The 23,565-nt window shown below is 39.9% G+C and overlaps 2 protein-coding genes across 7 annotated transcripts in view; one reads left to right on the top strand and one right to left on the bottom strand.

Moving 5' to 3' along the window:
* ZSCAN31 (zinc finger and SCAN domain containing 31) overlaps positions 1 to 23,565 on the bottom strand; it is a 284,613-nt gene that overhangs the window by 62,359 nt on the left and 198,689 nt on the right. The window lies entirely within an intron of this gene.
* LOC102991176 (zinc finger and SCAN domain-containing protein 16) lies at positions 1,618 to 21,985 on the top strand. 6 transcript variants are annotated; one of them, XR_003676954.2, is made up of 5 exons: positions 1,618 to 1,700; positions 2,275 to 2,741; positions 3,743 to 3,881; positions 15,408 to 15,538; positions 21,670 to 21,749. XR_003676954.2 is itself a non-coding variant. In XM_055079586.1 (4 exons), the coding sequence occupies exons 2-4, from the start codon at positions 2,358 to 2,360 to the stop codon at positions 21,771 to 21,773; spliced, it is 627 nt and encodes a 208-aa protein (XP_054935561.1). In that variant the 5' UTR covers positions 1,618 to 1,700; positions 2,275 to 2,357; the 3' UTR covers positions 21,774 to 21,985. The 6 variants fall into 6 exon arrangements, 5 of the variants coding, with proteins under 5 accessions (XP_054935561.1, XP_007105904.2, XP_028335217.1 ...); XM_055079586.1 differs by lacking the exon at positions 15,408 to 15,538 and having other exon boundaries at positions 21,670 to 21,985; XM_007105842.3 differs by lacking the exons at positions 15,408 to 15,538; positions 21,670 to 21,749 and adding an exon at positions 7,888 to 8,538.

Raw genomic sequence — 23,565 nt, 5'->3', positions numbered from 1 at the left:
CCCACTCCAAGGTAGCAACAGCTTCACACTTACAAGTTTATTTCTAACACAGCAGCCAGAAAAATCTTTTCAATGCCTAAGTCTGATCATGCTACTCCTCTGCGCAGAAATTCTGAATGGCTTTTCATCTTGGAGTACAAAACAATATCCTTGCACTCACACAAGACCCTCATCTCTCTCTCTCTCTACTCCCAACACCCTTTTGCTCCTTCAGCTCCAGACACATAAGTCTCCTTCCTGTTCTTCGATTATTTCAAATACTCTCCATTCCAGGCCTTTGCATTTTCTATCCCTCTCCCAGAAACGCCTTTACCCCTAAGGGCCCACTCACTCATCTCCCTCAGTCTTTGCTCAAGTCAATGTACTAGTGAGGTCCTCAATGACCACCCTATTAAAATTGCATTACTCCCTCATTCTCATCCCGAACTCCATATTTTCTTTATTTTCTCCTGAGCACTAACAACCACCATCTGATACACTATACATTTTTCTCGTTTATTGCCTGCCTCCCTTCCCCCACCCCCCTCAACACACACACACACTTAGAAGTTTTATGAAGGCACGGGCATTGTTCTACTTTAAACTAGTTCCAGCTTCTAGAACAGTGCCTGGCACAGTAGGTGAATAATCAATATTTGTGAAAGAAAGAGAAAGGAGAAAAAAAAAAACTAAGCTTTTCTTACCCATCAGCTTGGCAAAGATCAAAATATTTTGTAACATTGCGTTGGCAAGTATAGGTAAACGTCGCAGATGCGTTCTATGATTAGTAATTTGGCACTAAGAAAAGTACAAATGCCCCTACTCTGTGCTCCAGTAAATCTTTTTTTAGGAATAAATACTATGGGTATATCCTTACACACAAGAAACTATGATGTTCAGAGTAATTTATTGCAGCATTGTTTGAAAAATAAAAGAATGGAAACAACCTACTTGACCATCAATAGTGTAATTATTAATAAATTATGGCATAATTAAATACTATGTGATTATTCTTTTTAAAAAAGAGCAAGATGGAAGAAGCCCTTTATGTACACTCTCCAAAATCAATTAGTAGGAGGGAAAAAAAAAACCAAGTTGCAGAACTGTTACCATTTGTGTATGGGTGTGTGTATTTGGGGGTGAGGGTGAGGGACTCTAAACCAGTGTAATATACCTATGGAATGATATAGCGTATGTCACGAAAAATGGTTGTCAAATCTAGATGCGGGGGCCAGTTATCCTTTTCTTTTCTAATCTTTTTTATTGAAGTTTACTTAATTTATAGTGTTGTGTTAGTTTCGAGTGTAGAGCAGAGTGATTCAGTTATACCTATATTCTTTTAAGATTCTTTTCCACTATAGGTTATAATTCTTTTTAAACATTGAATCATGTGAATGCATTACATACCCATATTACTTATTTAATAATTAAGTGGGGGAAAAACATCTTGAGAGGGAAAATTTTTTTTTTTAAGAGGAAAAAAAAAAAACCCAGCTTGCGGGCGCCTAAGTCCCATCAGTCCAATGTACAGGAACCGGGCCCTCCGCGGGCTAGAGCTGAGGGTGGGAAGCCCGGCAGACGCCACCGAGGCGAGGCTTCCTAGAGCGGCCCGGAAGTGCCCAGCTGACAGCGGCCCAGCGCCGATTGGTCGGTTTGAGTCTAACCTTTGTTCGGGCAGTCCAAAAGACGCTCGCTGTCGCACCTGTACCTCTCCGCACGAGGTGAGTCTCTCCCGGCTGTTGGGTGGAGGAGGGGGCAGGGCATAGTCGTGGTCTGCAGCAACTGTCTCCCCACACCTCCCCCTCACAGGCTGTCCCCTCCCTTTAGACATAGCTACGAGAGAGGACTTGGGCCGACATCCCGGGAGAACGGAGCGAAAGGGAACACTGGTTACGAGTTGCTCTGCGAGGGCATTCATCTAACCCCCTTCCTGAGTTGGCGCATGTACCCCACAACCACTGCATCCTAGGGACCCGTACATGTCAGGTTGTGGAATGAAAGAGCCTTTTAACAACGCTGTTAATACTTAGCGTTTATTTAGTGCTTGCTCTCAGGCCAAGGACTTTGCATACTTATTTAATCTACGTCGACCCTATGAGAAACGAGAATTTTTACAGATGAGGATCTAGTAACTTGCTCTAAATTACCCAACAGCCCAGATTCAAATCCATGCTCCTGCTTCAGTGTTCTTATTTACAGCCTCCTGTCAGACTGTTTTCTCTACTCAATTCTGGTTGCTTCCCTTTATCAGTGTTTATGTTCACAGCAGCTTTTGTCATTTCTCTATGGTAACAGATTTTTCTCTGAGACAAGATTCTAAGAGATTCTCCTTGAATCAGTTCCAGATAGAGGATTAATCTCCTGAAAAACAGCCCAGAATGGCCACATCCCTGGAACCTGAGGAACAAAAAGGACCTTTAATAGTTAAGGCAGACCATTATGGGGGACAGGACTCCATCTCACAAAAGTACAGTCCTCACAGAAGGGAACTCTTCAGGCAGCACTTCAGGAAGCTCTGCTATCAGGATGCACCTGGACCCCGTGAAGCTCTTACCCAGCTCTGGGAGCTTTGCCACCAGTGGCTGAGGCCAGAATGCCACACAAAGGAGCAGATTTTAGACCTGCTGGTGCTTGAACAGTTCCTGAGCATTCTCCCTAGGGACCTGCAAGCATGGGTGCAGGCACACCATCCAGAGACTGGAGAGGAGGCGGTGACTGTGCTGGAGGATCTGGAGAGAGAGCTTGATGAACCTCCAAAGCAGGTGGGAAGGGGGAGGTCATTTGGCTGTGAGAGAGCAGGGTATAGACCAAGCCAAAGCAAAAAGCATATGAAAGAACACCTGAAGGTATTTAATACGTTACCCTAGAGAAGAACAAGGCTTAGGGACTGACTGCCAGTGTCAAATAACTGAAGTGTGACTGAGTAAAAAGAGACACTAGACTGATTCTATGTCAGTTTGGAAGGCTAGGATCAGTGAGAAGCTGTAGGAAGGCAAAAAGTTATCAGAGGAAAACAAACAGTTTTCTAACATTCATGGTTACCTATACATAAAATAGGCTACCTTGTAATAAAAAACTCCCCTTTAAGGTTTGGTTCAAGTAGATAATAAGGATAATACAGAACAGCATGGTCTAATTGTGACCCATTCACATTTAATACATGTAATTAAATATACATTTAATATATGGTAATTAAATATAATGTGAGCCCTATATGTAATTTAAATTTTTAGTAGCCACATTTGTGAAATTAAATACATTTCATTTAACCAAAAATATGTAATCATGTAATCAATATTAAACATGAGGTATTTTACATTTTTTAATTTGTTTTCAATATTTGAATGTATTTTACACTTCACATATCTCAATTTGTATTAGCCACATTTCAAGTGCTCAGGAACCACATCTGGCTAGTGGCTATCATATTGGACCACATGGTTATAGAAGAAATGCCCCCATTTGGTGGAAGTTGGGTTCGATGATCTTTAAGGTACCTTTCAAGTCCCAAGACTATGATTCTGGACCTCTGCAGATCACTGTTAGAGGCACCGAATTTTATTCTCCAGTGTCCTGAACTGTACAGATTAGACTGTGTCTCTTCGTTTTTAGTCATTATTGCCATTTGCAGTTGAATCAGAATTTGTCCTCTTTTCTATGGCCCTGGTCCCTGGCACATGCTTCTTTTGATCCTTCTCTGAAGTTCTTTCAGTTCTTTCACAAAATCTACCTTGCAAGCCCAATCATACTTCATTGTTCCCAGGTCCCAGCCAATTCAGAAAGACAGGACACACTTTTGGACAAGTTGGCCCCCTTGAGAAGGCCACATGAATCACTGACTATCCAGCTCCATCCCAAGAAGACCCAGCAGGAGCAGGAATCTGGGGAGCCCCAAAGGAATGGTAAGGAGCAGGAGTTTGTGTTTATCAGGGAAGAGCTGGTTCCTTAGGTTAGAGAGGAGCTTTCTCACTTTCATCTTCTCCCTTTTAAGTTTTCCTGCTTGTCCTTCACCTCACTGTGGAAGATTTTATCTCCTTTCCTACCCTTGCCCTATCATGGAAAGAACTATATTTCAGTTTTTCATTAGACTTAAAAGCTGCAATTTGGCCCAAGGGGTGGGGGAGGAGTTCACCAGATGTAATCAATGCTACTAATAGAACACAAGATGAGGACTGATAAGAGTCCCTTGAGTTTGGCATTTAGAAGTTAATGAGTCTTAGCAAGAGTATCAGGAGGCAGAAGCTGAAAGAGGCAGACTATTTTAATAAGCTTTAGTAAGCTTAACTATGTGGAATCCTCACCTCTTTTCTGTGAGAAGCCATATAAGTTTCTCTCCTCACCTTTGAGAGAAGACAGGACATGCACTTATAAAACAGGTCGCAATAATAATTTAACGTGTCTGTTGTGCTAAATTCTATTGCGGAGAACACAGAGAATTATTATTATTATGACTAATGGCTTATCTATGTAAAACTTTAAATTCTAGATATCTTTCCTTCTGTTTTTTTTTTTTTTTTACAAATACTGCTGAACCAGTTTCACTCTGCTTCCCATTAATGTAAGTCCAGAAAATTACACACTTCCTATACCTAAAATTATAGAGGTTTACATATGTGCTGCTACCAAAATAACCTTTCAAGGGAATACTATACACTTAAAATGTGAATTGTATTTTCTTAATCTACTCTACCAAAAGATACCTCATGAAATCTAGCTATCCTTGAGGCCTATGACTTCTTAGGGAAGTCTACTTTGTCTGCATTGAACAGTATTAATATGACTTTTTTCTAAGGTACAGCCCTGGCAATCTTACACAATTTTTATCTGTGTTCCCACTACCACTATACTCCCTGCCAAAAAACAGACAAGCAAAAACAAAACCACCAAAGCAAAACCAAAGGAAAAAAAGAAAAAAACCCTGCAGAAATCACAACAAATACATTTGAAGAAATGCCTCTCAACTTTATTAAAAGAATGTAATATCTGGTCCAAATCCTCATTTTACAGTTAAACAGATATACCCACAGTGATTGTGACTTTTCCAAGTTTCCATAAGGAGTTAGAGGGAAAGCTGGGGCTCCTGCCTACTAGTAGAACAATTTTTTAAAACCATCATGATAATATACCAAAAAGCCAGTGTCTTTTAAAATAAATTTATTATTAAATAGAGACTTTTTTATGCAATATCTCGTTTTAAAATTTTCACTGTATCCATATCAGCAAGATTATTAGTTTTAGCTGTTGGCTAGGGTAATGGGACTCGTCTCTGTAAACATACCTGGAAATTATAATAGTGGTCACTTAATACAGAATTATCTTCACATATGAGAGAACTTGGAGGACCAAGTGTTTTGCAGTTCTTTGTAGCACACTGTCAGGTATTTCAAAGGGAACTTTTTGGATGTTCTGTTAACCCACAACACTGACTCTCCGGTAGCAGTAAGTGATAGTCTACTTAACTCTGTTCCAGTTTCACTTCAGTCAGCATTTAACCTTGTTCTTTTCCTTTAGACTGTCAAGCAACTTGTACATATGGTAATCAAATGGTCTTTATGGACATATCCTCATCTCAGTGACGAGCAGGACTGGGCTTATCTGGAATGTAACTGATAAGGACTCTTGGATATGCCAAAATAAAATTGGAAGAATGGCCCTGGCAGAAGATGCTAAAATGAAATACTCCTAATTTCATCAGTTCTGAATAACAAGATCTCCTAGAATCCTATTAGCCTGGGAATAGCTGGCACTTGGAAGAGATACATAAACAAAGCCCTGAAACTCCAGTTGGCCAAGTAGACTGCAGGTCCCTGAGCTGAGAAAAGTTCCCATTTGACAGTTTCCATACAATTTTCTTTACGTTGTTCAATTGCAGATGTAAGGGAGAGGGTTATAATTTGAATTGCTGAACAAGGAAAACTGACACTGTATTTAAAAAAAAAAAAATCTTTTCAAGTCCTGGTGAGGGATTTTTCTCCAGACTTCTTCTGAAGTTGTAGGAGAGAGACTCATCCTAAGGACTGGTAGATTCCCCTGAAGGTGGTAAACTGACCACAAGTGCCAACTCTTTGTATCCTTTTTAAAAAGATATTCATCTTCATCAGTAAGCCACCGAAAACCAACCATCAGTGACTCCAGTATGTAAAAGAAGCTGTTGAGCCAATATGTTGATGTTTGAAAACACTTTTCTTAATGGTATGGGGGTGTCTCTGATTTCTATGATTTGCTTAATGATCATTAACCTACTAACTTAGCAATACTTCTGCCACACATTATACTTTTACATATGCTTTATTATACATTTCGTCATCTGATCAAACTATAGGAAAGGAGGAAGGCACAGAGGTGATAAGGAAACCAAAATGGTTATGATCTGCCAACATTTAAACAGTTATCAGCAAAGCCAGGACTGACATCTGGACTTTCTGGCTCTAATCCAGTCCTTGTAATTTCTAGCCTGAGATAGTATGGTATTTAGATTCCAAAACAATATCATTTTAGAGCAAATAACCAAACTTTAAGAAATATATTGCCTGATTTTAAAAAATATACTGTAAGGAGGACAGTAAGATTTGAGGAAGATTTGGTAGGATGGGGACACTGTGATGACAATGAAGAATGGGGTTCATGGCGCTTAGTCCAGAGCCAGTGTTTTCCATACCCAGCCCAGGAACTGAAATGTTCTAGTAGCTCTTGCTGCTTCTTCCGTCATACCGAGTGAACCACTGAAAACTATATGTGATTAAATGATTGTTGTACAGTTGGGATTCCTAGGCCTGTTGAGATGGAGGTTTCATCATAACCAAATAGGTGACACCCAGCATTAAGACCAAATAGGTTTACTCCCTCCAAATCATCAAAACACCTATTTTCTTATAGAATTCAACTCAACAAATATTTATTGAGTACTTGCTATGTGCCAAGTTCTATGCTTAGCTTGGAGTTGAGGATATGGGGATCAGAAAGAGGGAGAGAGCACATCCGATTTAGGAGGTTAGGGAAGACTTCCTGGAGGAGACAGCATTTGAGATGGACCTTGAATAATAGCTAGGCCAGTGGCTCTCAAAGTGCAGTCCCTGGACCAGCAGCATCTGTCATACCAAGAAGAGCAAATTTCAGGGCTCTACTCCAGCCTTATCAAATCAGAAGCTCTGGGGGTAGGTAGCACAGCAATGTTTCGATAAGCCATCCAGATGATTCTGATGCATGATAAAGTTTGAGAACCACCAAGCTAGGGTTTAGAGAGGAGGAGATGATAGTGAGGACATCAGTTTCAGAAAAAGGATTCAACCCAGCACATACACCAGACCATCCACTGTCATTTCCTGCTTATCTTCCTCCATTTATCCGGACCTGCATGCTCTCTCTGCTTTTAGCTAACTATTATTTATACATACTTCTCTCCTTTAATGGTTCCGACTCACTATATTCCTCTCAGACCCCTGATCCCATTACCTTCTCCAGTCACTTTTACTTGGTTTTACTCCCACTTACTACCTAGGTTTCAGACCCCTCATGTTTCTCCCAAAATTTTACCTCCCTCCCCATCTGTTTTCTAATCTCCCTGTTTATCCCTCTTAGTTATCCTTGGCATGTGTGTAGTTCCCATTTACCACTATGCATTTGCACAGGATTGCCAGGTAACCCCTTGTCCACATTTCTGCCTTTTCTTCTCTTCATAATCTATTCACAAATAATGTATCCTGCTATCTTCCTTACTGGCCTCTTCTTTAATTTCTTCCCTATATTGTCAATATATGTTTTGATGGTGCCAAATATCTAATTTGTGCATTGCATGTGACTTTTCATTTTTATAACACATTTTTAACATTTACATGTTCTTTATTCCATAGGCTTTTTGCTTCTTAAACCTAGAATAGGACCTGTTTGTATACTGTTCATTTGTTACAGGTGATAAAACCAAGACTAAGAATGAAGAGTTGTCCCAGAAGGAAGATATACCCAAAGACATGGAATTCCTTGGGAAAATAAACAACAGACTTACCAAAGCTATTCCTCAGTATCCTGAATCCAAAGATGCTATTGAAAGTGAAGGCAGATTCGAGAGGCAACAGAGGGAAAGAAGATGCTATAAATGTGATGACTGTGGAAAAAGTTTCAGTCATAGCTCAGACCTTAGTAAACACAGGAGAACTCACACTGGAGAGAAGCCCTATAAATGTGACGAATGTGGAAAAGCCTTCATTCAACACTCACATCTCATTGGACATCATAGAGTACACACTGGAGTGAAACCCTATAAATGTAAAGAATGTGGGAAAGATTTCAGTGGGCGCACAGGTCTCATTCAGCATCAGAGAATCCACACAGGTGAAAAACCCTATGAATGTGATGAGTGTGGGAGGCCCTTCCGTGTAAGTTCAGCCCTTATTAGACATCAAAGAATTCACACAGCAAATAAGCTCTACTGATATGGTGGAAGTAACAAAAGTTCTTTAGACACTCAGGCCTAATTAGTTATCAGAGAAATCTGCCTTGGAGACCTTGAGTATCCTGATGTAGGCAAAGCTTCAATCATCATTAAAAATTTCTCTGGCACCAGAGAATTTACCTGAGTAAAATTTCCTTTTATTTCTAAAGTAGGTCAGTTTCTTGGAAGGAACTAAGAGTTATTTCAGAAAGCCCTGTCCACTGCCAGCATTGCTCACTTGCAGCCCAAGATAACCATGTTTCCTGGTCCTGGTTGAAAGATGTGAATTCTACCTCTCGACTCTGGCTCCTTTTTCCTTGGCCACTCAGTGTATGACTTTAGGCAAGACATTCACATTTTCTCTGCCTTCATTTTCCCATTCTTCAAAGTGCAGATGATATAATAGAAGCCCACCAGGTATGCTGTATTAAGTTAAAATAGATGAAAACTGTTTTTGAAATTAAGAACTAAAACTACTATTTTTCCCCATCATTAGTGATATAATGGCCTAAATATCCCTTATCTTAAAGTGGGGAATATAATAATTTTGTGGAATATTTCGCTTTGCCAATGATAAAAAAATGAGGAAACCACCAGAAAAGATAGCAGGCTAAGAAAAACATTAAAATGGAGAGGAAAGCAATAAGTCATCAGTGGGAGCTGCTGGGAAGGGGGATGATGGAGTGTGTTAGGGATCTGTAACTTTGGATAAGTCACTTCTCTTCTGAATCTCAGGTCATTTAAACTGAGGGAGATGGGGAGAGGTTGGTCTAGAACTGCACTGTCCAATATGGTAGCCAGTACCCACATGTGGCTATATACATTTAAACTTAACTGAAATAAAGTGGAAAATTCAGTTCCTTGGTGACATTAGCCACATTTCAAGTGCTCAGTAGCCACGTGTGGCTAGTAGCTACAATAATGGACAGCACAGATCCAGACCATTTTTTATCACTGCAGAAACTTCTCAAGGACATTGCTGTTCAATCATTGGTAAGGTAACTTCCAGCTTTGGTATGTGATTCTCAGTTCAGGAAGGTAGCAAAAGAGATATGTGAAGAGGCTGTAATAGCAATAGGAGATAAAATACAAACACCTTAAAACAAAGTAATTTAGTAAAAATAACTGTGGTACTTTTTCAGCCTTAGAAAGAGAGTGTATTGTAATTGGAGAAAGATGATTATTAAGTAAATACAATAACCTAATAATCAAGATTGAAAGCTTAACTTCCTACCTCATCTCTATAAAAAGAGTGTAAGTACCTTTACAAGGTAACATCCCCTGTCATTTACCCTATACTAATGAGAAACTGGGACTCTCAGGACACTAATACTTTAAGACACAGTGAACAATTTAGTTTTTCTTTTTCTTTTTGGCTTCAGAATGTATTAGCAATTCATGAACGCATTTGCGACAGTTTTACATCACTAGTTTGAGAATTTTATAGCATGACGGGAATTGTGACCAAAGGCCAACACATTCAAATTTACAACACCATCAAACTGTCACGAACCACTGATTATAGGAATAGCCACCACCAAAATGATCAGGAAGTGATCTAATCTCTTACTGAAGACATTAATTACACATACTTGCTTTGAGAGTAGGAAAAGCACTAGAATCATTTTGTGTCTACTACTATTGGAAGATGACTCTTAAATCATTCTTCATAACACCATAAAGATAAACTGAGCTTTCATGTCTTTTGAACATAATGCTCCTTTTAAAAAATAAAAGTAAGTTTACTTTGAATGTATACATCAACTGATACAAATACTTTAAGACATCAAGATTCACACTCATACTTGTTTTTTTGTTTATCTGAGCACTATTTCAAAACATTTGAAACAAAGGATTTTTTAATGATCATGAAAAGTAAAGTATTAAATCTTTAGTATTAGAAACATCCTTATCTAAAAAAGGTGCTTAATGAATGATAGCTTTTCCCCCTTTACCTTCAGTCTTGCTAAAAAAACTGTCACGTATAGAAGCTGTTCACAGTCTTTAAAGGGGAAACTCATGTTTCTGATCTTATCCTTGAATTTAGGGTCTTCTGCAATGGTAAGAAAGATGATCTTGGCTACCACAACATTAAGTCTCCTCAAATGGGTAAAAACGATGACAGACTGATTTTCCTCTAACGTACTCTGTATGATTGAACATTCTATTCAGGTAGTAGTTTTGAATACCTGTTGTGTATAAAGAATTGTTCTAGTCTTAGAGTTGTACACCCTCAAAGTCTGAGTGAAGAGTAGTTTGGAGCACTGAGACTATGCTACCCTTTTTAGTCTGGTGTTGATTCCAAATTGCCACCACAGTGTCCACCATCTGATCTTGACCAGAGGGGCAAGGATAAGAGTCAGGGAGGTACAGAAAGATTTGGGGCCAGAGACAGCCTGGAGTGATAGTGGCAAGAGAAGAAAGTCCAGTGGGACCTGGGATAACTTCCGGCATAAGGCAAAGGAGGCATGAGGTTGAAGGAGATCTAAGTAGTTGTTAGTATTATGAAGGACTAGGCAGTGTCCTAGTAAGTCTGTAGAAACGCACAAAAAAATTGGTGAGGATGCAAGCAGTTAGAAAGAAGAGCTCTGAGTTCAATCAGAGCCACAGTTATTGGAAAAGAAGGTGTAATATGTTAGACGCCATAATCAGAACCACTGAGTTCTAGCAGAGAGCCATCCTGGAATGATGGCACCTGCTCTAAAAGAACCCTAAACATGGAAGGCAGTTTCTCAAATAGTTGTGTCAAAAACATGCATCACTCCTCCCAAATTTTTTGGAGGGTTTTTTTTTTTTTTTTTTGGAGGGAGGCAAGAACTTGTAGCTTGTAGTTTTCATGAACTAGTAGAACAGACAGTGATTTTAAGAGGCATCTAAAGGGAGTACGGGGGCAGTTCTTTCAGATACAGTTGGGGAATGGTGGTTAAACTGGTGATTTTGAATGAAGAGCCAACAGTTATAAAGGGAGGAAACATGAAAGTTGGGGTAGGAGAGGATGTCGGAGGTATGCACGGGCCTTGGTGAACGGGGGAAACAAGATAGAGGAGAAGGGGATGGAACAAAAAGAATGATAAAAAAGGAACAAGGGTATAGGGAAAGGAACAAAGATAAAATAAGAGATGATGATAGAGAAAGAAAAGAATGACAAGTAATTCTAATTTGACATAAATTATAATTGAGACAGTGGGTCATATGCCACAGCCATACGAAGGTGAACAGATCAGCTTATCCCAAGGTCGTTGAGTCTTACATGCACAGCACATATTATTTATGTTATCTTTATTGAATGGGTCTACAATCTCATTCTGAGCATGAAATTATTTCTTTATAGTCTAATCAAAAAGTCCATCAACAGTGAAACTGCTAGAAACTTTGAAATGCTTCAAAACAACCTGTTCTCCCCTTAATAATATCACAAGGCAATTAGACTAAGGTTCTAAAAGAATAGATCTTTCAGTCTTTCTTACTCAAATCCTCTAGAGTACAGTTTCTCAACCTTGATTTTATTGACATTTTCAGGCAAACAATTCCTTGCTGTGGGGGGCTGTCCTCTGCAGTGTGGGATGTTTAGCAGCATTCCTGGCCTCTACCCTCTAGATACCAGCAGCCCCAACTTGTGACAAGCAAAAATTTCTTGGGCTTCCCTGGTGGCGCAGTGGTTGGGGGTCCGCCTGCCGATGCAGGGGGCGCGGGTTCGTGCCCCAGTCCGGGAGGATCCCACATGCCACGGAGCGGCTGGGCCCATGAGCCATGGCCGCTGGGCCTGCGCGTCCGGAGCCTGTGCTCTGCGGCGGGAGGGGCCGCAGCGGTGAGAGGCCCACGTACCACAAAAAAAAAAAAAAAAATTCTTAAGAGATGCAAATGTTCCCTGAGGGACAAAATCTCTCCCCTGCCCTGCCAGCCCAGTTGAGAACCATTGCTCTATAGGAAAATAATCTGATTTCCATGACTCTTCCACGTCATATACAATAAGGTTCAACTTAGAAATGTTATATATGGCCAGCACTGTTAGACCCTTTTACTACCCCACAAAATGATTCCCAGAGTACCTAAAATCTATGCAGCAGACATGCTAAAGAAGTAGTCTACTTTAGGAAGTCATACCTCACTTACTTTTGAGCACCAGAGGAATCTGTCCTCAAGTGTGACTTGCATAAAGAGCTTACACTGCATTTTTCTAGACCTTCTTCTTCCCTCTATACCATACTTCTGCTGCTACCCTCTCCTTTGCCCCTTGACCCAACCACAAACAGACACTTTATCCTTGATCTGCACTGTCCAATACATTAGCCACTAGGTACATATGGCTATCGAGCACTTGAAATGTGGCTATGCAACTGAGGAACTAAATTTTTTTCACTTTAATTTAAATTTAAAAACTGATACTCAGTTCAGTTATTGGAAAACCTTTAAGTATGTTCGGAGTATTTCGGGTATAGGAATCTATTTTTTCCATTCAAAATTTTATCTAATCTCAATACAGATCAAGTACTTCCAATGAAAATTTAATAACTGAATTGAGATGTGTAGTAAGTATAAACACACTGGATTACAAAGACTTAGTATGAAAAAAGGAATGTAAAATATTTCATTAATAAGTTTTATATTAGATTTTAAAATAATATTTTGGATATACTGGTTTAAATAAAATACATTAAAAATTAATTTCACCTATCTTTTTACATTTTTAATGTGGCTACTAGAAAACTTACATCCACATAGGTGGATCACATTACATTCCTATTTATTGGACAACACTGATCAAGATCTTCTCACTCTCAGGGTAGGTCCCATTCACTATGTTCCAAACCACCTCAATTCTGTGAGGCTAAGTTCTGTACTGCCAAGGACTTTTTACCGTTTTCTTCTTATTCATTAATCCAACAGGTATTTACTGAGTGCATGCCACACCTCTATTTTAGGTATTGGGGATAGAGCAGGATATAACAAGATATTTCCATGTAAGACTATGAGAAAAATAGTGAATGTTAAAATTAAAGGTATAATGCTGTCCTTTCAGATGGAAGACTATTAGGAAAAAAAGGCGGGGCATTTCAGGTTAGGTGTGGGGAGGAAGGAAAGAAAAGGGGGAAAAATAGATTGTTACTTTGGGATTACAATTTCATTTCAATTTAATAAGATTTTAAGTTTGGTTTGTTTGGCAAGTCCAATAGCACAGCAATAGGGACTAAAGGTCTTTGGATATGCCATTGCATGAGAGGACTTATTAAAGGTTAGACCTGCTTTATGCATTATTTTTAATACACACTTCTTAGTATTTACTGCAGAAGTCTCTTTGGGGAAATGAACAATGGAACAATTTCTATATGTAAGAACCATAAGTTCCCATGTATGTTGAATTAATCTATTATATATCACCGTAATGCTGGATACAAGGAAGGAAATTTCATTAAACCAGTTATTGTGCCTTTTTGTTCTTCTCTGCTCCACTCAGTAGATAGCCTTGGAAAACTCTGCTATAGCCTTAACTTTATCTCAAAGACATGAAGTGATTATGTGCTTTTGATGTTTTTTGTTTAAAAATAACTTTCCTATGAAGAACAATCAACAGCAGTTAGATAATTATAAACAAATTCTATTTTACTATCTCTATATAAAAATACAAACATGAATATGAGGACATCTAAAAATGCAGAAATAGTTATATATTCCATGTATCAATATATAAAAACACAGCTGGAAGGAAATCCTTTTTCAGAATCAGGAAATAGTGCCTTATCTACCAGGCTAAAATCCTAAACCCTCCAGCAAATGTGTAATTCCATATTTCAAACAATTTTAGTATTTCATTGTCACATAAAATATGTAAATAGCTATTCACATTATTGTGGTGATTTGCATGTACAATAGGAGTCAGATGGGAAAGAAAATACCATTCTTATTTGTAAAGCAATGACAACACAATAAATCTGGAATCTTTGAAATAATTTATTAAAGTTAAAACATTTCGTCACCTACTGCATATATTTATAAGTTACATAATGTCTAACTCTTGCACAAGTTGAGTTTTTTGCATAAACACTTAATGCTACTTTCTAGGCACTCTCTTACTCAAGGGTTGACCTTAAATTCATTTTTCCCCTTGGATCAGTATTCTTGACACCTATGGAAAAGAACATCCTGGCTCCTCCAGAAAGTAGATAAAGCTAAGTCAGAAATAAAGAAGAAATAAACATGACACTCCACTTGGAAAAGTATAAAACCATCACAGTCAGACAGTTTGGCTTCAAATGAAGAGTAAGTAAATCAATACCTCCTAGAAAAATCTATGCCATTTCTTACACAAAACCCAAACTACTACCAGGACTTTGAGTTAGTTCCGTGTAGACATTCTACTAGACATAATGTATTTGATAAAGCTTCTAGCTTTTTATCTTCAGACTGGTTTGCTATATTAATTCAAGAGTCTCAGGAATATGAGAAACAATGACAATAATTCAAAATTTTTCATTATCTGTTCTTGGATGTGTCTTCATTTGTCACAACTGTTGGGCTATAATAAAGGAGCTCCTTCTGTCTTTTCATAGAAAAAAAAGAAATCCCTGCTTTTATAAGCCTGTATTACAGTGAAGGAAGACAAGACAAATATCAAATAGGAGTAGTGGTATATGGAATATAAATAATGAAATGAAACAGACTGGCTGAATGACTACTACAAGTAGTCAGAAAAGGCTTTTCTGGAGAGCTGACATTCTAACTGAAATATAAATGTCCAGCCTTGGGAAGTTCTGAAGAAGACCCTGTCAGGCAAAGGGAATTGCTTATGCAGTCTCTACAGTAGGAATGAATCTGATGTGTTTACAGGAAATGAAAGAAGGTCATTGGGTCTAAAGCATTGGATTAAGGGGAATGTGGTATAAAATTAGGCTAGAGAGGTAAGCAGGGGCCAGGATATGTATTCTAAGCATGATGGGACACCATTGGAAGGGAAGGACATGATCTGATTTTTATTTTTAAAAGATCATTCTGGTCCCTTAAGGAAGCAAGAGTGAGAAAAAAGCAGAAGCAAGGAGACCAGTCAAGAGGCTACTGCAGTAATCCAGATGAGAGAAGGTGGTGGCACCAACCACAGGTCCAAAGTGGACATGAAGAGAAATAAAAGGATTCAAGGTATACTTTGGAGATAAAGCCAGAACAATTTGCTAAAAGATTGTTGTAGACTCCTAAATTCTCACACAAAATGATGTTTAAATATTGGGTTAAAGATATGAAGTTGCCATTTCTGTGTGTCAGAAGCAGTCAAATATCAGCAATTTCAAATGATTTAACCTAGTAGAAACAAAATAAGAACAGAGAAAAATCTAGAGAGAAATGGAACAGGAGAAGGGACTTTGAAATTGTGTGGGGGCCTAATTAATTTGTTAAATGAAAATTTGTATTCTTTTCTCCTTAAAACTTTCTGTGGAAGGCACCCTTTGTTAAGCCCTTTGTCTAAAGGGAAATTGCCAACAAACCTGATGAGATTCAGAACGCCACTATAATAACATGTCTCTGTACAAACTTCCTTCTGGATAGCACATTTCCTAAACTGATAAAGTCAAGGTTATCAATGAAAGGCAGTAGAGCAGAGGTTAAAAGCAGGATGCCTGGGTATGAATCCTTACTCTGCCTGTTACTAGTTATATGACCTTGGCTTACTTTCTGTGCCTCAGGTCTCCCATCTGTAAAACGGTGGTAAAATGGTTATCTACTTTATAAGGTAGGAATTACATAAGTGACCAAATGTAATGGGTTTAGAACAGTGCCTGACACATAGTAAGTGCTATGTTAGCCGCTGCCAATAGCGCAGTTAGGTCTTCTTGATTATCAAAATGCATCATGTTCAGCATTTTCTTCCCCCCAAACCGCTTAAATTAGTTAACTGGCATTTGATCTTCATGAATTCACTGCATTTGTTGCTGTTGTGTGTGTTTTAAAATAATTCCTGTAATGTGAACAATTACCCTAATTCTGAACTGCTCCCTGCTCCCTAAATACCTAACCCCAAACCCAGCCCGGACGGCCCCACCTGTCCACCGGCGGAGAACACCACCCCGGTGACCCTCACTGCGGCACTCACCCGCCAGCACTCGTCTCCTGGCGGTTTCCAGCCCCCGGCGCCGGGTCCAGCTCACAGCGCCGTTTACCGGGCCGCAAATCCCGGCCCGGGGAGCTCTGGAACCTTTAGCTACCGGAAGTGGCTGGGAGTCACGAGAGCGCTGATAAAGGGGGCTGGACTTTTCCGGGTTCAGAAACACTGAGGTTCCCCCTGGAAAGAAGCCCAGGGCTTCCAGGTGGAAGAAGAGGAGACCCATTTGGGGGAGATCCGGAAACGCACTGTCCCGCAGCCGGTTCGGACGCAGCTACGGCGGCGGGGGCGTTCTCTAAAAGTCGACCAACCACGAGCCTGTGGAAACCTCCAGGATTGTGCGAGGGGCCCGAAAGTGACTTTGGGGACAGGCTTCTTCCGCGCTCCGCAGCTTCCTTTCCGCGCCCTCCGCGCAGTTGTCGACCCCAGTCCGCGGCTCCCTAAAGCGCGGGTCCGGCGGGCCCAGGCCGGGAGTGGGCCGAAGCCTTAGGGGCCTCGGGTGCAGGGAAGGCCCGGTCAACCGCGGACAGGGAAAGGGGGATTCTTCTGCTTAAGTTCATCCTGGAGGGCAGGCGCCTCTCTCTTCTGCGAGAGGGTCTGGCTGGGACGTTCGCGTCTTTGGGTCACACTAGGAAGGGGCGCCGAGGAGCTTCCTCCACGCACGTCTGGGGTTGCCAACTGTACCTGCTGTGCCCCGCTCACCGTGATCTGGCAGGACCTTGTGCACTAAGGGAGAGGAGAACTGGCCTCTGTTTAAACTTCTCTGATCCTTAGGGGAAATGAGGGGCCCAGGATGAAATGGGTGAAGAGTCCTGGCGCTAGTATTCTTTAAACCTGGATTCAATTTCCCGCTCCACCACTTTCCTGTTAGGATCAAGGGCAATGTTTTTAACCTCTCTAAGCCTCGGTTTCCTCGTTTGTGTAAATCAGAATATAGTGCCTGTTTCATAGGATGGTTGTGACGACTGTGAGAGTGCACGTAAAAAACTTAGTCTTTAGACGTTTCCCTCCCCTCCCCTGTATCTGCTATCACTCATCCATGTCAGACAAATAGGACTAATTAACCAACTGTCACTTTTGCTTTTCTGGAGCTCGTGTGAAGAAAAGTAAAGTGCAAGACTTGAGTAAGGGAGAAACCACGAAGAATACAAAAGATTGACAGTCATTGTGAGCTTCACATAGTTGCCCATCCCAGCATTTTCACCTCACTTGGCTCCTGGCACATGGTAGGCTCTTGATAAGTACTTACTTGGATGAATGAGGACAGATCTAGGGAGAAGGAATTAAAGAACAGAAGGGAGAAAGTGAATCAGACTGACTAAATTTAGCTAGTTGACAAAACAAGCTAAACCACTTTTCTTGTCAGAAATGTATGGTAGGCACTAGGCTCCTGTGTCAGACAAAGGACTTTACTTAATGACACAAGCATCATGAGCTTCACGCTCCCCTTGTCCTCAAAGCCAGAGGAGTGACGTGGAGGGGCCCCAGTGGGTGCTGCTCACACAATGGGTTTGCATCCTAGCAGAGGAACCCCAAGCATAGGAAAAGCCGGTCTTTGCCCAGCCTTGCCCCAGAGTGAGGCAATATCTGTATTATCCTGGTCAGGAAACAAATCTGCTCCACAAGGAAATACAAACATCTTTGAAAAGATAATCTGAAAGAAAATCTGTCAGAACCCTTGGAGAAATGTGAGAGATCCTTGGAGAATTGTTTCCCAACACTCTAGGTAATAGCATCTGGGGTTAGAGGAGATGTCAGCCTTTTTTTTTTTAAACTTTATATACATCAAGATTCTAGTTTTTATCATATTTTGTTATTTTAATTTTTAAAAATATAATAAAAATAAAAGGCAAACAGAGACGTTTACATTTGTTTTAGTAAGGGATAAGGAGCCACTCAGGGTCTGTGGCTGAGGAAATGATAATGATATTTAAGGAACATGAATCTAGTAAACATCTGGAATGGACTAAAGTTATGAAGATTATCTCAAGGCTGCAGTCATGTAGGTATGAAGTAATTAGAACTGAGGAAGGTGGCTATAATAGAGAAGAGCAACATTTCAAAGGAGAAATCTGCTGGCTCCCACCCTGGAATTGATTTAAAGCAACTTTCACCTGGCCCACAGGGCCCCAGATCAAAGCCAGTTCTCACAATGAAAATTTAAAGTCACCACTCTGCAGTAATAATGAGGATATGGCAACACCAGTCACAAATCAAGTAGGTGGCCTGGCTCAGCTCCTAGCTGAGAAGCTCTACCTGTGCCTTGTGGCCTCCCCTAACTCAGCAGGCCTATCCACCAAGCTTGCAACTTCTTCCCTGCTCACTGTTTTGCATTTTTATTCTGTTTCTGATCAGTAGAGATTCAAAGAATGTTTCAACCTAAATGTTTCTTTTTTCCACTTTTTTATATTAACCCATTTCTATGTTTAGAGCAGCGTGGATTAAATACTTAACATACTCATTTACCTAGAAGACATCTGCCAAATTGGTCTTCAGCATTCATTCCCCAACTGATTTATTTAAAGTTTCCTTCTGTTCTCTGGATTGTCTCTTTCTTTTGGGGGGTCAGATCTCTTTGTTACTCTTGTCCCGCCTTTCATGCTCTGCACCTGATTTTCATTAAATGTCCTCTGGATTGGATGCTTATATTTAGGAATGGAGTCCTGTGCTGGTTAATTTAGGTAGTATAAGTTTCCGCTGCAGTTGTAGGAGGCTGCTTGTGCAGCTGGTATTATCCCAATGGAAATTCTCAGTCCGGGTTGTATGTAAGTAGGCAGGCCTTCCTTTAGAGTGAGTGAACAGGGAGCAAGCAGACAGGCTGGGAGCCTACACAATTACCAAAAATGAGAACCTCTTTCTCCTCCTCCTTGTTCCATTGTAGAGGTCCAGAGTCACTTCAAATTTTGCTATGCTTCTTTCCTCAGTTTTCTTATTAAGAGCCCTCCCGATTATTTTAGGAAACAGGTATCAAGCTAGAGGGCAGAAGCCCCAGCTCCCAGTTAAAAAAGGGAGATATCCAACTGTCCCAAATGCAGTTCTTAAATGAATAGCCCATTCTTGCCATTTGCAACCCTTGGTCCTGAGGTTTGAACTTCTCCAGGATTCTTCTGCAGATGCATACCTGGCCCTGGTGTCTTGCAGGGCAATTTCCTCTGCTTCTCCAACAATCTGACCCCAATTGCTTATCCTTTTCCAGAAATTCCTCAAAATTTCTGCTCCACTCTTTATTTTCTAGCACTGTTATTTATTTATTTTGTTTTTAATTTTTTCAGTCATTTAAGTGTGTTCTTAGGAGAGGAAGGAAGTAGATATATGTCACCCTTCCAACTTGAACTTAAAACAAGCCATGTTCTTCTATACCACCTCTCTCTCATTTTCTCATTTTTACACACCTCATTTTTGGATTCTTAGAGAAGGCTTTCTGATTAAAGTGAAATCTGAGCCAGACCTCGAAGGATGGATAGAGTTTAGGTAAGTGGAGAGTAGTAGGAAGTACACTTCTAGCAGAGGGGTCAGTATGAGCAAAAGTGTGATACTGACTGAAGTAGCAGACATGAGAAGCAAGCCACCTCCTTTAAGCCAGACATTAAAGAGATTTGCAAAATGTGAAATGATTCCATTCCTTTTACTTTTTTTGAAAATATAGTTAAATTTCATAAAATATTAAAGTAACAAAATATGTTACTTACGTTAACATGTAATGGGTATGTTATTGTTACAGAATAAATATTTTTAATTCTTGTTTTAATTTCGAACAAAGCAAATCTTGATGGATATGACCCATATAAACATAAGCTCTTTGGAGTCCTCACTAGTTTTTAAGAGTATAAAAGGAGTTATGAGACCAAAATACTTGAGAATTAATATGCTAGTCCATACACTAGTGATGCTTCTGAAACTAAAATGTAGAGCAACTATGGAAAATGTGGGAACACCCTTGTGGCCCTAGGTGTGGAAAATATTTGGAGTCTTATTAAAAACATGTCGCCTGCTTATACAAATAAGGAAAGTATGAGTAACTAGGGTCTAACTTTTTTTGTGCTTTGGTGGGGCTGTCATGGTTGTTGGACCTAGCGACTCAGGCAGTTTAAAATATGTTCTAAACCCTGGTGTGGCTAATTGTAGTAGTGATTTTAAAGGGTTAAATGCTTACTTTCCATAGCAGGAAGTCAATAGATAATATATCTATACCTGAAAAATCAAGAAATGGCAGTGTTAGCATGTTATTTATAACTATGGAAGTTAATATCAAGAGATGTGCGGGCTTCTCTTGTTGCAGAGCACAGGCTCAGTAGTTGTGATGCACAGGCTTGGTTGCTCTGCGGCATGTGGGATCTTCCCAGACCAGGGATTGAACCCGTGTCCCCTGCATTGGCAGGTGGATTCTTATCCACTGCGCCACCAGGGGAGTCCCTACTTTTATAAACTGTATTTTTATTAGTAAAATGCACAAATCAGGTGTGCAACTCAATGAATTTTTACATATGTATGCAACCATGTTAACTACAACTCCAATCAATGGTAAACATTTTTTTGTCTTCTGTCACCAGAGATTAATTTTACTTGTTCATACAAGGCTACTTTTATTCAACATAATATTTTTTAGATTCATCTACATTGTTCATCTATCAGTAGCTCCTTTTAATTTCTGGGTAGTATTCCACTGTATGAACATAACACTATTTGATTCTCTCTTATCCTGTTGATGAGCATTTGGGTTTTTCCAGTTTGGGCCTACTATGAATATAGCTGCTATGGACTTATGTTTTCGTATCTCTTAGGTAAATACTTAAGGGTGAGATTACTGGGTCATAATGTAGGCATTATTTAACTTCATTAAAAATTGCCAGTTTTCAAACTAGTTGTACCATTTTACACTCCCACTAGGAGTGTATAAGAGTTCCAGTTGCTTCATATCCTCATTAGCACTTGTCAGTCATTTTAATTTTAGCCATTCTAATGGATGTGTAGTAGCTTTAATTTTATATTTCCTTGATGAATAATGACCTTGAGTACCTTTTAATGTACTTACTGATAATTCATATATCTTCTTTGGTAAAGTGTGTGTCCATAACTTTTGCCTATTTATGTTTGTCTTATGATTGAGTTGTAAGAGTTATTTGTATATTCTGGATACCGGCTGTCAGAAATATGTATTGAAAATATTTTCCAGGGACTTCCCCAGTGACACAGTGGTTAAAGAATCCGCCTGCCAATGCAAGGTACACACGTCCGAGCCCTGGTCCGGGGAGTTCCCACATGCCGCGGAGCAACTAAGCCTGTGCACCACATCTACTGAGCCTGCGCTCTAGAGCCTACGAGCCACAACTACTGAGCCCGCATGCCACAACTACTGAAGCTCGCGCACCTAGAGCCTATACTCCGCAACAAGAGAAGCCACTGCAATGAGAAGCCCACACACCGCAACAAAGAGCAGCCTCGGCTCACCGCAACTAGAGAAAGCCCGCATGCAGCAACAAAGACCCAACACAGCCAAAATAAAATAAAATAAATAAGAAGATATTTTCCAGTCTGTAGCTTCTTTTCACTTTCTAAATGGTGCTTTTTGTTGAACAGAAATTTTAAATTTTGATGAAGTCAAATTTAGCAATTTTATTTGTTATTATTAGTGGCTTTTGAGAAATCTTTGCTTAGGTTATAACACTATTTTACTTCTAAACTACCTATGTGTACAACTTTGGTTTCTAAAAATTATTTTTTAATGTGAAAAAAGAAACTGAGAGCATAGTTCTAGTCTGTTGCCAGTTATTTCTAATTACCATCCCAGCCGGGAGGCAAGAACTATGAGATAAAGAGCAAAAATAAGTGTTTTGAAAGAGCTGAAGCACTGCAACTTCTCAATGTTTATTGTTGTTTCATTGTGATGATTAGATGACAAAACTCTTAAAAACAAATCAAAGCTACTGGGGGTAGACAAAATCTTTTTAGGTTAAGGTTGGGGACTGGATAGAAACATCGGTGGTGGCTATCAGCAGGAACAGATAAGGAGGGGAAATTAAGATGAAGACTGGAGGCACTTCCCTGGTGGTTAAGAATCGGCCTGCCAATGCTAGGGGACACGGGTTCAAGCTCTGGTCCCACATGCCGCGGAGTAACTAAGCTCGGGCGCCACAACTACTGAGCCTGCGCTCTAGAGCCCGTGCTCCGCAACAAGAGAAACCACCGCAATGAGAAGCACTCGCCCCGCAACGAAGAGTAGCCCCCGCTCACCGCAACTAGAGAAAGACTTTGTGCAGCACGAAGACCCTACGCAACCAAAAATAAATAAATAAATAAATATATTTTTTAAAAAGTGAAGACTGGAGGGGAACCTGAAAACCCCAAATAAATGGGTAGTTAGAAAAAGTGTTAAAGGAATAAAAATGGGGGACCAAAGTAAAACAGTTTTCATGTGAAAATAAATTAAGGAAAAACCTCATTTAAATTGGAGTCAGGAAGCCCTGAATGAGAGCTGTCACGCATGTACCACTGTTACAGCCTGCATAACCAGCAGGAATAAGGAAGATACAAATGATTTTAACAAGGTCAGCTTATACAGAATTCTTTGTATAAAATTTTCTCTGTCACAACTTCTTATCCATGATAATAAGAACGTTACTTCTCTTCTGGTACAAGGGAGGACATTTTTTCACACGGGAATTGCATCACCTGCTTTTAAGAAGATCACTTCTTGTCCCAGAAACAAGGCACTGACCACTGCTTGCAGCTAATAAGAAACTGCCATAACAACTAACTCTTGCTTCTCCAATGAACTTTTATTCAAGACAACCCTCCCCAGTCTCCTCCTAAAACCTAATAAAAGCTGACCTTCCCTTTGTCTCTTGCACTTGCCTATGATTCACTGCGGCTTGCCTGGCCCAAATTGCAATTCTCTGCTTTTCCTGCATAAACCCATTTTGCTGTTAAAATAATTGTGTTTTATTTCTAAGATTAACATCCACAACCTCCACCCCAAAATCCTACGTAGTCTGAAAAGTTAAAATTGTAAGGGTGTATAAAGAATGAACATAGATTTGAACTTAGGTTTTTCGAAATCTGTGGTATTAGA

This window comes from Physeter macrocephalus, chromosome 18 (genome assembly GCF_002837175.3).
Source record: "Physeter macrocephalus isolate SW-GA chromosome 18, ASM283717v5, whole genome shotgun sequence".
NCBI classification, from domain to species: Eukaryota; Metazoa; Chordata; class Mammalia; order Artiodactyla; family Physeteridae; genus Physeter; species Physeter macrocephalus.
This window is presented reverse-complemented; position numbering and strand designations above follow the sequence as displayed.